At 44.7% G+C, this 16,229-nt stretch overlaps 1 protein-coding gene across 2 annotated transcripts in view; it reads left to right on the plus strand.

The window, feature by feature from the left end:
• Positions 1–16,229, plus strand: part of LOC134969293 (serine/threonine-protein kinase D1-like) — a 302,224-nt gene that overhangs the window by 181,657 nt on the left and 104,338 nt on the right. For both annotated transcript variants that reach the window (XM_063945144.1, XM_063945145.1), the window contains exons 5-6: positions 248–432; positions 3,944–4,139. In XM_063945144.1, coding sequence (XP_063801214.1) covers positions 248–432; positions 3,944–4,139 — 381 coding nt within the window. The remainder of the gene's footprint in view (positions 1–247; positions 433–3,943; positions 4,140–16,229) is intronic.

Here is a 16,229-nt window from a genome sequence, read left to right on the forward strand (position 1 = left end):
TGCATACTATAAAATGATACAGAGCTGCTGATTGGTTAATGGGGCAACTTCTCCACTGGCTCACTTCTCCGCTCTTATCACTGCTTAGTAAATGTCCCCCTTAATTAATACCTGTCTATATATTAGTGGCTCTCGTTTATTCCAAGGAAGCAAAAAGATTATATTTTTTGGTTTTAATTATAGCCAACAATTGCTAATGATATGTCATAGGATGATAGATTTTTGTGTTTTTCCTTCTATTTTCCAGGATGCAGCCTTAATTATCACAAGCGTTGTGCATTTAAGATACCCAATAATTGCAGGGGGGTAAAGAGAGGTCACCTTTCCAGCCGCTCATTTACAGGAGCAAGTTCTATCACCAAGCAAAGAGCCGTGACATTGCCGACTGGAGGAAGCCTGGAAGACTTAGGGGGACATAACACAGAGCAGCAGGTAACAGCTTTTACACTAATTAATATATACAGTGGCTTGCAAATGTATTCAACTCCTTAAAAAGTTTCTGTATTACAAATGATACTTATACAGATTGCTCCAGAAAGATTGTTTTTGCGAACCAGTAAGCCCCTAAAGTACATTTTCAAATTAAGAATTAATTATTTGCCTGCAGTTTTTTTTTTTTTTTAGAAATAAATAAATAAAAAGGCTGCTAGCATAAATATTTAATCCCCTATGCTGTGGCAGCTCCAAATCTGCACAGATGAAAGCTATTGCTCTAACAATTGGCTTTCAATTAACCTCAACCAATGAATCATTAAAAAGTCACCGTCTTATCCTCTGTTCCAAACATCAAAAACCTGAATTGGAAGAAAAATGATGTGCCTAGTGCTGTATAACTGTTACATGTCTCCTCAAAGCTTTACATTCTCCCGGTCACGTGACTGAGCTACTTCCTGGTTGTATTCCTACTTTTTCAAGTCTGCTGTAAGGGTGTGAGAGCTGCGAATCCATCTGTGTGCAACATTTACATCTGGAAAAACCATTTTGTAGGGAAAACGTAAATTGCGTAAATTGTGAGGAAGAGCATTGCCTAGCCAAACTCTAAACTTCAGTGTTAAATAGAAACTGGCCAATATGTATGCCGAATGCTGGAACATGCTGTATTTAAATAAAAAATAAATTAAAAAAAATTGTTTTATGCTGGCACCCTCGTAGTGCACGTAGGCAAAATTTGCACTTTACTCTACACATGTGTCCTCATACATCTTGCCACAATAGCCACTCAATGGGAGCGTGAGTGAGCTGACCAGTCTCGTGCAACTGCATTAGTGTTGGGCGTCTTCTTTTTCCCGAACATGCGTCTTATTTTCATCGCTATGTGAATAAAATCCACAAGCAGGCTTTGCTGATTAAAATCACATGCGGCATGCCTATATTCTGTGTGCGACTGCACCTGTATCTGCATATAAAATGCTATGTTACAGTGCTTTCTAGGAAAAACACTATAGCGTAGCATTTAGTATGCAGATACAGCCGCAGTGACAAATAGAATATAGGCATGCCGCATATCATTTTAATCAGCTTGTGCGTACTATTCTCATTGTTTTGCAAAATATACACATTTTTATGGAAAAAGTCACACGAAAGCACACCACAGCATGGCATGACTAGAAGGGCAGTTTAATGCAGTGAGGCTAGATGTAAGTGGACACATCTGTATATCAGCCATTTGGGCGCTGATTCTGTGTCGCATAAATGTCTCTTTATGGATGCTGATATGAATTTATGCAACTTTACATATGTCCTTTACTATTCTGAATCAGATGCAACTTGGCTGGATCTGTCTATTTGTAAAATAGAGTGTTTCAGGTCATGAACTGGGCAGTGGCAATGCGATCACATGTAACCACCCTGAGTTGTGGGAGTGTTATGACAATGTATCAAAACCTGTGTGCAATTATGAGTCATTAGAACTCGGTAGGGAAGTCTGTTTTGGACCATGGGACCATGGGACTGATGCAAGTGCAGAGACCAAGGATGACATTTGCGGCTACCAGTATAAAATAGTAAACCAGGCTAGTGCAGCTGCCCACAACTGCAGACACTGAAACTCAGAATTAGCCCTTTAATGTCCAACCTATCTATCCACTCCTACTTTCATTTAAGGTTCTGCACCAATTCCCCTTCTGTCCACAATCAACACCACATCTCTTTGTAAACTGATACATTCCTATGGCTTCCAGTACTAGCTCCACCTGATATCGGTATGCATGATCGGTGGATGGGACAGGGGCGAGGTACTGTAAGTATTGTAACCCCCCCCCCCCCCACCCTAACCCTCCTTTACCGCAGCCTAACCCTAACCTCCCCCCTTAGTGCCTTACCCTAATCTCCCCCCTGAGTGCCTGAACCTAACATACCCCCCCCCCCCCCTCCCACCGCAGAACATATACCCTACATACTCAAAATCATCTGTCAAATACCCAGATCATTCCTTATGTAAATCTTATGTTAATTACATTTCTTCTGCTTATTCTGCTTGGATGTACCACCGTCATTTTGAACCCTTTATGATGCTCTTCATGTAACTTCTGTTTCATGGTTTTGTTTTATATAATTTTTGTGTATCATGATCTTTTCAATATACAGCTATTTTCATCATTTCAACAACCAATCACACCAATTCCAATGTTTGCTGTACTTGGGTTATCTATGACTCTGACCTTCTTTACAACCTCGCACTGACTAAGGGGGTCTATTTACTAAGCCTTGGATGGAAATAAAGGGGACGGAGATAAAGTACCAGCCAATCAGCTCCTGTCATTTTTCAAACACAGCTTGTGACCTGGCATTTAGGAGCTGATTGGTTGGTGCTTTATCTCCATACACTTTATCTCCGTTCGAGGCTTAGTAAATAGACCCCCAAATCTTGCAGGTTCAACTTATGCATTCACACAGGGCCTGTACCATGTTTGTACACAATGGCCAAGGTTCACGCAATGGAGCAATGATCAGCAATCTGCGCATGTGCTGCGACTGCAATGTGCATGGGTCAAGGTGCCACTGGATCTCGCTCGCAATGAGGATTTCAGGGAGAAATGATTGACAGGAAGTGACCGTTTGGAGGTGTTAATGAGGAGAAATGGAGAAACGCAAGCTTGTCAGGGCCTTTTTCGGGGTGTGTGAGCTCATGCGGGCAAAAACATGGCACCTGCGCCACTACTGCTGTGTCCAGCCGTAGGCCAGCCCTCTATTTTTCTTGCTTTTGCGTATAGGTTGCAAATGTGTACTCAATGGTGAATGAGTTTTTGATGGCTCCGGTGAGCGTCTTTTTTCATTTTGGGGCATCAGTTTCACTTGCTAACACTACCAGTACCATAGCCTAAAAAATCGCAAAGCAATTACAGTTATGTAGAAACATTAATTAGGCCCACAGTATGGTATTTCTCTACTTGAATGCTGTGTTGGAGACTTTTGTACCACTTTAATAATTTTGGGCCTGGGTCAGAGATATACGCATACTGAATTCTTTCACAGTTGAGCGATTATCGGCAGTCTGTGCGTGCGGCTTTTTCACTGCACATGTACCACAAAGATTTTGCGACAGTGGTCACAAAGAGGATTTATTTTCAAAGAGATTGACAGTTGGGGCCTATTTGGAGGAGGTAATGGAGAGTGAAGGCAAAAACCCTTTGGGGGGTGTTTGAAGCTGGTACTGTGATCCCGTATGCAGCTTCAATGTGCGTATCGCTTCTTGCGGCCATGCTGCGCCACCATAGGGCTACACAGAACTCCGATAATCAACTGATCTGTGGCTGATGCTGCGTCTTTGTACCCATCGGCAAAGCCTCCGGTGGGTCGTCTCAATACAAAGCCAGATGGCTGCAACATTTGTATACTTTTGTACAGCCACTGCGTATATATTGCAGCTGCGAATATCTCTGAATCAGGCTGCTCATCCCTAATATTTTTGTTGCAGAAACCATAATCAGTTTCTCTTTGTTAGGCTTTGTTGCAGGGTAATATGAAGAAGTCTCGTATTCCCTCCTTCAGAGGACGTCCTATATGGAAGGATTGGCAAGACATGAACAGAGTGAAGGTCCCACACACTTTTCAGGTGCACACGTACACACGTCCCACCATCTGTCAGCACTGTAGACGCCTCCTGAAGGGACTTTTCAGACAGGGCATGCAATGCAAAGGTAGGGATTTATTTTTTGAATAGACAGAAAGTTATTTGCTGTTTTTTTCTTTATCTATTTCTCCATTTAAATATAATGGGATTTTGTTCCTAAACCATTGCTCTTTGTTGCCTTTGTTTTGTGACTACACGTTGGCTGGTAAAGTCAGCAGGGTAATCTTATTTTGCTAAATCACCTCTGGTCTTTCTGCAGTGTAGTAAAAGTAATCATTCATGACATATTTCACCTACAAACATTTAGTAAAAAAATAGGTTTATATATGTAACCCCCCATGTCACCTGCACAAGTGTAGGCAGCACTATAGTGGACTTATGTAGTATCATTAACGTTCAGCCACTTGATTAGAACCTGGAAGTCCTACAGTGTAAACACTGGTCAATGTCCCGTAATGAGAGGGCCACAGTCCAGGACACAAGGGCGAGGAGGTGACATAGCTGCTGCCCTGTAGGCACCTTTGTCTGCCTAGCAGGTACCTGCTTCCATGCTCCCCCAATACTTGTTCTGTGATGACATGAGGGATGAGGCACTGAGGGTGTCAGGACGCTTCTGCTCCCTGCTACCGCACTGTCACTGGTTCTTATTCAACTACAATATTTCATTTGTGGATCCCTTCGCTGCTCATGTAAAAGATTGGATTAAGAGGCATATGTCTTCTGTGCCATCAGTATTTTCTGTGTCTCTGGTTCCTCCACTCTTCCTTTATTTCCTCAGTACTGATATTTCCTTTTCTGCTTTTTTTGCATTTGCTGTTACACTTAAGATACATGTTTACTGGAAGATTCACCACAACCTCCTTTCTGTTTATTTCACAACAGAATGTGCAATTTTGGAAAAAAGTGAGCTGTTACTCATGTTACAGCCATGCTGTTCAGCTGCTGTTCAGAGGCAGCTAGCAGTCCAGAGAAAGGACTGTGGGCCTGATTCAGAGGTGGACGGTGCTGCGTCTGTATTAGCGATTGCAATTGGAACAGCAGGAGTGTCCATGGTCAGTGCAGCTGCATCGGTGATTCTGAGCACTCCACCATACTTTATGTATAAAATGATCCTCCTTCATAATATGGACTCAGGGCCGTTTCAAGCCAATTTGGCTCCCAGTGCGAGATTTAAAAATGCGCTCCCCCATTCACATAAAAAAATGCGCCCCCCCCCCCATAGATATAAAGAGGAAAAGCACGCGCGCGCTCCCGACAAGGGGGTGTGGCCTCATTAAAATGGGCGTGACTTTGTTAAGGTGGGCGTGTCCTCATCTGATATCATCACAGCCACCACAGGATAAAAAAAAAAAGTCCTCATTTTACACATTACAGCAGGCACGCGACCCCATTTTACACAGCACGGCAGGCAAGTGGCCCCATTTTACACATTGCGGCAGGCACATGTCCCCATTTTACACATTGCGACAGGCACATGTCCCCATTTTACACATTGCGGCAGGCACATGTCCCCATTTTACACATTGCGACAGGCACATGTCCCCATTTTACACATTGCGACAGGCACGTGTCCCCATTTTACACATTGCGGCAGGAAAGTGTCCCTATTTTACACAGTAAGGCAGGAAAGTGTCCCTATTTTACACAGTACGGCAGGAAAGTGTCCCTATTTTACACAGTAAGGCAGGAAAGTGTCCCTATTTTACACAGTAAGGCAGGAAAGTGTCCCTATTCTATGCAGTACGGCAGGCAAGTGTCAAGTGTGGGGGGAGGAAGGGAGAGGGAGGGGGGGAGAGAGATTAACAATTTACATGTGAAGAAGATCTCCCCGCTCCTCGCGCCGGCCGCCAACGCCTCCTCTTAACAGCTTGCTTGACTCCCCCTCCTCCCTTTTCCCGAGTACTCCTGCTCGGGGGGGCAGAGTTTCGCGGATTGACGCTGTTGCATCATGACGCAACCGCGTCATACCGCGGAACTCCGCCCCCGAGCAGGAGTACTCGGGAAAAGGGAGGAGTGGGGAATCTGAGACCCGTAAAGTGCCGTGGCGGGCGCCCCGTGCGGTTGCACGGCTTGCCCGCCGCAAGAAACGGCACTGTATGAACTTGATGAGCAAGAGCACCCTGTGGCATATTTGAGCAAGAAACTTGGTGGGTGGTGGTGTACCACTATTGGAAAAAAAAAGTATGGTTATTATGGGCTAATATATTATGGGTTATTATAGTACTAATGCTTACCGTTGCAGTTTTCCCCATTTTCCACAGACGCTATTTAACGCAGAGGCATATGTACTAAACGTCAGGCACTGAGATGCTCTTCTCACCGTACTGTTGGGTGGCCGAGCCGGGCAGGGGGAGCAGCATGCCAGAGAACAGCAGCCGAGGGTGGGGGCTGTACAGTGGTGCAAGTAGAATTTTTGTTCTTAGTGGTACTGATAGTAAAAATGGGCGTGGTCACGTGTCATGAGGGGGCATGGTCACACAAAACTAGGGGAGTGGCAATAGGTGCATGGCCACATTATGCCCCTTATCGTAATGCCGCTTACACATTATGCCAAACTCTGTAATGCCCATTGCACATTATGCCACACATCGTAATGCTTATTACACATTATGCCACATTCTGTAATGCTTATTACACATTATGCCACACACCGTAATGCCCATTACACATTATGCCAGACACCGTTACACCCATGACACATTATGCCACATACCGCAATGCCCATTACACATTATGCCACACACCATATTCCCTTACATATTATATTATACCACACCGCAATGCCTATTACATATTATGCCACACACAGTTATGCCATTGACACCATTTTATGTCCCAAACACAAAAAATGCCTCTTAAATTATTACCCAGCGGTGGGCTGGTGGTAATGCGTACCACCATCATATTTATTGATGGTACTCCGTACCACCCTTCTTTCAGCACTGTGGCTGTACATACCTGAAGCAGCTGGATATACAGTACAACAGTGCTGGGAGCCACCGGAGCCCACACCTTTGGAGCTGCAGTACTCTGGCAAAGGACATTCATCCCCCGAACCCTGCATCTCGAAAGCGGATGCTGCAGCCACTTGTTGCCGGGCAGCTGCTCCAGCTGCTGCTGGCTGTCACCCCGCCTGGCTCAGCCACCCAGCAGTAAGGTGAGAAGGGCATCTGAGTGCCCGAGATTTAGTACATATCTCTCTGCGTTAAATAGCCTCTGCGGTAAATGGACAAAAACGTAACGGCAAGCATTAGTACACCCTGCCCTATGTGGGCTGTGAAAAATTGTCAGCTCTTCAAAATTATGTCTTTCACGTTATCCATAAGCACAGGAAAGGCCCCACAGCAGTGTACATGACTTGTCCTGGGGGGGAGCAGCCGTGTAATCACTGGTAACCCCAAAGCATCCGGGAGAATAAAGTAAGAAATGCGTACTACTCTAGGATTACACTTAGATCCTCTCACTGTACATTTGACACTTGCTGGTCATTAACAGTGATGTAATAAAGTCAGTCAAACCACATACACTAGTAACCAACTGACCAGGACGATGTCTGTCCCAGCTGACCCAAGGACCAATAGAATGATATATTGTGTGGCTGTACACACTGCACAATCCAGTGTACGACTGCAGAATATATTGTTACCGGTCACATTCACCTGCATGCGTGCAGCACATCAGATGTGATGACCCCACTGACGGCAGCCATGAGCACGCAGTCGCGGGTACACACTGAGCGATATGGATGTTTTATTGTTGCGATCAGCGTCTGCATGGTATATCGTCCAATATATCGCCTAATGTATACCGTACCTAAGTCCATTTAGTGCAAGGTGAAGGACATCAATTTTTCTTTGTCACACACTTGGGGTCAGATGTTGTTGGGCTCGGTTACCTGTATGCAGCTTATGATAACTGACCAATATGAATAAAGCCGGGTACCCACTGGGCGATAATGAAATGTCGGCCATGAATGACTATATCATTGTATGTTATAACGTTCAATGATATAGCGCGTACACACTGAATGTTATCTTTCAAGATAATGATCAGTGACGTCACCGCTGGCATTCCCGGACATGCAGCTCAGCCCGACATTGATGGGTTGAGCTGCATGTCATCTCAATATTGGTGATCGCTGAATGACGTGCGGGAGCACGCATTGTTCATTGTTCACCAATATTACCCAATACACACTGGACAATATAAGCCTGAAAAACTAAACGATAACGACATTGATGTGGGGTATTCAAATAGTGTCATTTTTTCGACCAGTTGAAAAAATGTCACTATTCGCCCGTTTTTAGGTCGAATTTACATTTGACCTATTCAATGCCCGTGCCGTTTTTTCGACTGGTATATAAATATACTGTTCAGATTCTCTTCTGGTAACACGTAGTTGTGCACAGGAATAAGTATTTTCCGGCAATAGGAGGGGTACTTCCACATATCAGCTGTTACAATTCTGCACATCATTTATTGTAAGAGAGAAACTGTGGGGATCACTCCGAGTTGTTTGCTTGTTGCCAATTTTCGCTATGCTGCGATTTGTTGCAAAATGCGCATGCGCAAGACACGCAGGGCGCATGCGCTTAGTTATTTAACTGAAAACTTAGTAGATTTGCTGTGGATTCTGCTGCGCTTTTCAGTCGCTCTGCTGAACGGTGAGTGATTGACAGGAAAGGGGCGTTTCTGGGTGGCAATTGAGCGTTTTCCGGGAGTGTGCTAAAAAACGCAGGCGTGTCAGGGAAAAATGCGGAAGTGTCTGGAGAAACGGGGGAGTGTCTGGCCGAACGCAGGGCGTGTTTGTGACATCAAGCCAGGAACTAAACGGACTGAGCTGATCGCAATCTGTGAGTAGGTCTGGAGCTACTCAGAAACTGCAAAGAATTATTTATTAGCAGTTCTGCTAATCTTTCGTTCGCTATTCTGCTAAGATAAGATACACTCCCAGAGGGCAGCGGCCTAGCGTGTGCAATGCTGCTAAAAGCAGCTAGCGAGCGAACAACTCGGAATGAGGGCCTGTGGGGGTAATTTTGAGTTGATCGCAGCAGGAATTTTGTTAGCAGTTGGGCAAAACCATGTGCAAGGCAGGGGAGGCAGATATAACATTTGCAGAGAGAGTTAGATTTGGGTGTGGTGAGTTCAATCTGCAATCTAAATTGCAGTGTAAAAATAAAGCAGCCAGTATTTACCCTGCACAGAAACAAAATAACCCAAGCAAATCTAACTCTCTCTGCAAATGTTATATCTCCCCCCCCCTGCAGTGCACATGGGCCCTCATTCCGAGTTGTTCGCTCGCAAGCGGATTGTAGCAGATTTGCTCATGCTAAGCCGCCGCCTACTGGGAGTGAATCTTAGCATCTTAAAATTGCGAACGATGTATTCGCAATATTGCGATTACACACCTCGTAGCAGTTTCTGAGTAGCTTCAGACTTACTCGGCATCTGCGATCAGTTCAGTGCTTGTCGTTCCTGGTTTGACGTCACAAACACACCCAGCGTTCGCCCAGACACTCCTCCGTTTCTCCGGCCCCTCCTGCGTTTTTTCCGGAAACGGTAGCGTTTTTTCCCACACGCCCATAAAACGGCCTGTTTCCGCCCAGTAACACCCATTTCCTGTCAATCACATTACGATCTCCAGAACGATGAAAAAGCCGTGAGTAAAATTCCTAACTGCATAGCAAATTTACTTGGCGCAGTCGCAGTGCGAACATTGCGCATGCGCATTAAGCGGAAATTCGCTGCGATGCGAAGAATTTTTCCGAGCGAACAACTCGGAATGAGGGCCATGGGCCCTCATTCCGAGTTGTTCGCTCAGTAATTTTCTTCGCATCGCAGCGATTTTCCGCTAATTACGCATGCGCAATGTTCGCACTGCGACTGCGCCAAGTAAATTTTGCTAAGAAGTTTGGTATTTTACTCACGGCATTACAAGGTTTTTTCTTCGTTCTGGTGATCGTAATGTGATTGACAGGAAGTGGGTGTTTCTGGGCGGAAACTTGCCGTTTGATGGGAGTGTGTGAAAAAACGCTGCAGTTTCAGGGAAAACGCGGGAGTGGCTGGAGAAACGGGGGAGTGCCTGGGCGAATGCTGGGTGTGTTTGTGACGTCAAACCAGGAACGAAACTGACTGAACTGATCGCAGTGGCAGAGTAAGTGTCGAGCTACTCAGAAACTGCTTAGAAATTTCTAATCGCAATTTTGAGAATCTTTCGTTCGCAATTTTGCTAAGCTAAGATTCACTCCCAGTAGGCGGCGGCTTAGCGTGTGCAATGCTGCTAAAAGCAGCTTGCGAGCGAACAACTCGAAATGAGGGCCATGGTTTTGCCCCACTGCTAAAAAAATTTCCTGCTGCGATCAACTTGGAATTACCCCCTGTGTTTCTTATTCACTCTTCTGGGTCACTAGGAAACTACACAGCGCCACCTAGCTGGAAAACAATGAAATTACCATGAAGCTACAGTTGCATTTGCTTACATTTGGATTGTCATCTCCAAAGTGTGTTTATCAGATTTTGTGAACGTGCGTAACAGACCTTAATATACAGTAACACCAGTTAAGGTCTATGGTGGCATGAGAGGGTATTGTAGTTTTAAAGCTATGTTTTCTAGAGTAAAATGCAGCATATACCTTGTCAGTATCATTGTAATAACATTTAAGGTTTTTTTTATTTTCTGTCCCTTTAACATTACTGAAATGCATCCAAGATTTGTCAGACTCTATATTTAGCATGCTATTTTTATGATTATTATAATTACTCTTTAAACAGTTTTCAACACTGTCCACTTTTTGACAAGCTCTACTCAAAAAAGTATGACGTCCCTCTCTGGGAACCCTTTTGTTACGTTAATCAGGGTGCTGTCTGTCCATAGCTAAAGGGGGGTACTCACGGAGTGATCGCTGCTTAAAAGCTAAGTAATCTGACTAGATTGCTTAGATTTTAAGCAGTGATCTCTCCGTGTGTACCCCTCACAGCGATAGCGATGCGCAGCCCCACGCATCGCTATAGCTGGTGCTAGCTAGGCCTGCATGCCGGCCAATCTAGCGGGTCGCTCACTTCACCCGCTGGGTGAAATGAGCGCCCCGCTCAGCACACATCTCTCCCCAGATCTGCCAGTGAGTACTGGCCTTAACAGTAGAAACACAATCTACTGTATGGAAATGCACCAACAAAGTCTCTTGTATCACTGAAGCCATAATGAAATGTATGTTAAAATGAGCAGCAGCTGGCTTTAATTAACAGAGAACCTCAGTGTTAGGCTTATCTCTGTACAATTGTATTTTTGTAGAAATGCTCACTTTTGGCGTTTAAGGAACAGCTACAGAAAAACATTTAAGAAATACTGCAATATGAAGAAATTATGTAAAACACCATACCTGCTAACTATGGAGTTTGCCATGTTACAGAGGGTTTGTATCAACATTCACACTCACTGCCACACACACAGAAGCAGGTGCGCACTGCAATACTGAGTCATATGAAACTCAGGGCCTAATTCAGATCTGATCATAGATGCATTAAGGATCAGTTTCACAGACATGCAGGGGGACGCCCAGCATAGGGCTAGTCTGCCCCACATGTCAGGCCCCTCCCCCATTTGGTATGCCCCCTTCCACCCCGCGACCACCTCTGCCCCAATCAGGCAGAGGCGATTGCAGCCCTGAGATGCTGATAGCATCTCACTGGGCTCCCGGGGTGCGCACGTGCAGTGTGGCCACTGTGCGTGCGCTCTCCACAAAGTAATTCAGACTGCGATCGCTGCCGCTGCAGCTATGCAGTCTGAATTACCCCCTCAGTCATCTCTCCAATGAGACTGTAGAGGCGTAACTAGGATGTCTGCACATAGGCTAAGCTTAGCGAGGGAATGTCAGTTGATTGATTTGTGGCCTGTGCACAGTTGTGTGAGCTGGGCCATGAGTTGGACCTTTGGGTCAGCACCGTCATTTCCCCATTGGCACCTGTATTTCGCAGGGGGGAAATCAAGATGTACTCACCCAATAAGAAGTGTCTGCCAGTCATCTTCATCATTAGATTTTTCAGCAGATTTCCGGCAGCTGCAAGTTATTAGCACCCAGAAAAGTGTATATACAGATGTTATCTTGGCTGGCTGGAGCGTTAGTCGCGATCGGGCATACGCAGTGTGCCTGGGCGCAAGGAGGTGCGCCTAGTCGTAGGGAGGTGCACAGAGCGTTTGGCGTTACCTTTAAGTTTAATACCTGCGATCATCCACCAGATGTCGCTTTTAAAATCACCACTGCACATGCGTATGGTCTACATTAAAAATACAGTACCGAAATACCGCACATAGTAAGAACTACTTTACTGGTGCGTTTCATTATGCTACAATATGCTACAGTATGTCATACAGTATATTACAGTGTACAGACATAAATACAGTAGTACAGTATATAGATGCAAACGAATGTGATAAAGCCACAGTATAGTCCATTGACGTTAGGAATATGTGAGCGTCCAAGTCCCGCAGACAAATCAACATAAAACCAGTAGTGTACACAGACACAAACGAACGTGTTACAGGTACATTGTGGTCTATTGATGTTAGGGATATTGTATGTTAGCGTCCTAATCCCGTAGCCATTACGGCATAATCAAAACCAATGGGTTTATTCATCTGTCCGTGGCGACGTGTCCGAGTGGTGAAGATTTCGGCTTCACATGCTTAGCATCCTGGGTTCGATTCCTAAAGTATTTTTGCATGTTAGTTTCTTCAAGACACTTTATTATTTTTTTTATTTTTTTATCTATCGTACTGTATTATACTTTCACATTCAGTAGAAGTGTGCACACATGTATTACATAAAGCAGGGCAAAGCTGCAGTAGCGTTTCTACTGTAAAATATACAGTGGCTACGTGGATAAGATTCTATGCATCGTACGGTACACATACAATTCTGTAGCAGGGCAGTCGAATGAAATGGCTACCACCTGTGACTCCTTGCCTCGTGGCAGCCCTCAGCTATGGAGCGAGCGACGGCATAGGTTTTGCAAGTCACAGGGCAATGCTGAAGGAGTGTCACAATCCCCTAGCTAAAATACATAGGGGCGACAGGGCTAGGTGTGCTCTATGCACATTACGGAACACCAGACTCGATCGCCAAGCAAGTAGACAAAATGGCCGCCGCCCGACCCCCCACCTTGTGGCAGCGCTCGGCTATGGAGTGTGCGACGGCATAATTTTTGAAGGCTACGGGGCAATGCTGAAGGTGCGTCACAATCCCCTAGCTAAAATACACAGGGCAATAGGGCTAGGCGAGCTCTATGCACATTACGATACACCGGACTCGGACACATAGCAAGTTGTCTAAATGGCTTGTACCAGTTATCCCTTGCCCCGTGGAGGCCCTCGGCTATGGAGCGGGTGACTGCACAGGTTTTGCAGGCTACAGGGCTATGCTGAAGGAGCGTCTGAATACCCTAGCTAAAATACCCAGAGTCGATAGGGATAGGCAAGCTCTATGCACATTACGATACTGTACCATACCCTGCAACATTTTACACATGAAAACCGGTACAAATTAGGAAAGGGGGCTTGGCCACAGGCCCTTTCCTATACTTTCAATATTAATTTGGAGAGTCAAAAATCAGTACAAAGACCTTTTTGGCAGGTACAGACCCTAAAAAAAGGTACTGTACCTGCCAAAAAGGTACAGTTGGAGGGCACTGTATGTGATACACCAGACTCGATCGCATATCAAGTTGACAAACTACAGAGCAATGCTGAAGAATACACAGAGGCAATGATGTCCCGTAGAGTGATCAATTAATAAATATAGTGTATACAGACACAAAACAAGGAGTTTAAGCAATGGTACAGTATGGTCCATTGAAGTCAGGGATACAATACAGTACAGTACGTGAGCGGCCAAGTCCCATAGCCATTAGGGCATAATCTAAAACCAATGGCAAGGGATCACTGCTTACTGTACATTTAGACATGAGCCTGTGTATCTGTCATGAGGCGTTATGGGTGCTCATTACCGCTGTATATTTTAGATAGCGGAATCAGATGCTCATACAGATGTACCCTGATTTATATGAAACCTGTGAGCACCCTTCCATTGAAAGTATTACAATGGATTACAGATTAGAAAAAAATAATACTGTGAATGTCAGGGGAAAAAAAATATAGATTGGCACTTTGGGAATCGAACCCGGGACTCTCAGCATGGGAGGCGGGAGCCTTCACCACTTGCACACGTCGCTGCATGGAAGATGCACAAGTTCATATGTAAAAGTAATGCAAGCAGCGATTCCTTCCCATTGGTGTTTGTTTATGCTGTTATGGGACTCGGACGTTCATATTGCAAAACACGGTATTTTCCACTACCTCCCCCATCCCCCATCCCACCACCTCCCCCTACCCCCTTCTCCCCTGGCAGCCTACACAGTTCATACAGTAGACAGGGAGGGAGGTCAGGTTACAATAAATGTTCAACACAATACTACAGTATACTGTATATGAAAATCACATAGCGAACTACAGTCGTGTTGATACTGTAGGTGTGTAAATGATACAATAGCAGTTATCCCTTCTCATAAAGTACAACATAGATTCTCTATCACCGATGATCTGCAGTACTGTGTTGCTCGAACAATTAATTGCGTCAGGATATTCTCATTTATATTTATTGGTATGCCTATGGGTGCTCATTATCGCTGTGTATTTTAGATAGCAAAATCAGACGCTCATGCAGATGTACCCTGATTTATGTGAAACCTGTGTGCACCCTTCCATTGAATGGATTACAAAGAAAAAAAATAATAAAGTGAATGTCATGGGAAAAAAATATATAGATTGTCACTTTGGGAATCGAACCCGGTACTCTCAGCGTGGGAAGCAGTAGACTTCACCGTTTGCCCATGTCGCTGCATGTAAGATGCACAAGTTCATGTGTAAAAGTAATGCAAGCAGCGATTCCTTCCCATTGGTGTTTGTTTATGCTGTTAGGGGACTCGGACGTTCATATTGCAAAACACGGTATTTAGTGCACTGTACATACTTTAAAGTGAATGAGCTACATTATTCCTTTCACACATTAGTTGCGTCTGCATACACAAGTGTTTTAACACATTCATTTGTGTCTGTATAAATTATTTATTTATTTTTACTCTCTCCGTCTGACCATTGGTCACCATCTGTGTGTACAGTATGCAGTACAGGACTGTATATTAACATTACAGTCATCACTGACCATTTGTCAGAGCTTGTACTGTAGATCAATCCGCTGCTATTTGAACTAAAGTACTGGATTAGTGGTGCATTAGCCACCCAGTGGTGGAGATGTATATTGCATGCTGAGTATGTAATCGTGCCTCAACGCGCCTTTCTGTGACTAAACTCAGCAACCTAAGCTAACGCCTAGGCATGACTAAACCTCCGTCTAGGCGCAGAAAAAGCCAAGATAACGGAGGACCCATCTGTACATCTATGTTATTGCTTGCATGAGCAACATTTGTGTGATCACTACGTCTACATGTTCTGTTTCTCTAATTGTAAGTCGTCACCAAATCTACATATGGATGCACACGCAGTACAAATGCAGAAAAGTTTGCAGCAAGCAAAATGTCAAACTTTAGCAACTTTTGCTGTATTCACTAACTCTATATTTGCAACATATTTGGGGCGCGATGCACTAATCCCACCACATATCGCAGTGACAACGCATTGTTACTAATGGCATACAGTATGTACTAATATATGTTATTAGTACTGCAAAGGACAGCTCTCCCGATAAGAGCTGTAATTTGTGATTAGCACCGGACATTTGACTTCCAGCAGGGTATGCTGGAAGGGATCTGATCGGATCCCTCTGACAGCGCAATGTGGAAAGAAGCCCATAGGTTTCTATAAGGTAACACCAGCAACAGCTAGCATTACCCTCCGCACTGAAGCCCTGGCGTCCAGAGCTTAGTCCATATGAAAATGCGGTAAAACACCTTTAAACAAAAGTGCATCCTGAATTTTAATTTCTCCTCTCTGGTAGAAGCTTGGAGAGCAGATGCAACTTACCGCTTTCGGGGCGGGGATGTCATGTCATTAGGCCCTGTCATATCAGAATTCTGCGATTTGTGGTTCCGTGGAGAGGGCAGGGTTAAAACAACATGATGTTCACATAGCTCCACCCCCTCCATG

This window comes from Pseudophryne corroboree, chromosome 11 (genome assembly GCF_028390025.1).
Source record: "Pseudophryne corroboree isolate aPseCor3 chromosome 11, aPseCor3.hap2, whole genome shotgun sequence".
Lineage (NCBI taxonomy): Eukaryota > Metazoa > Chordata > Amphibia > Anura > Myobatrachidae > Pseudophryne > Pseudophryne corroboree.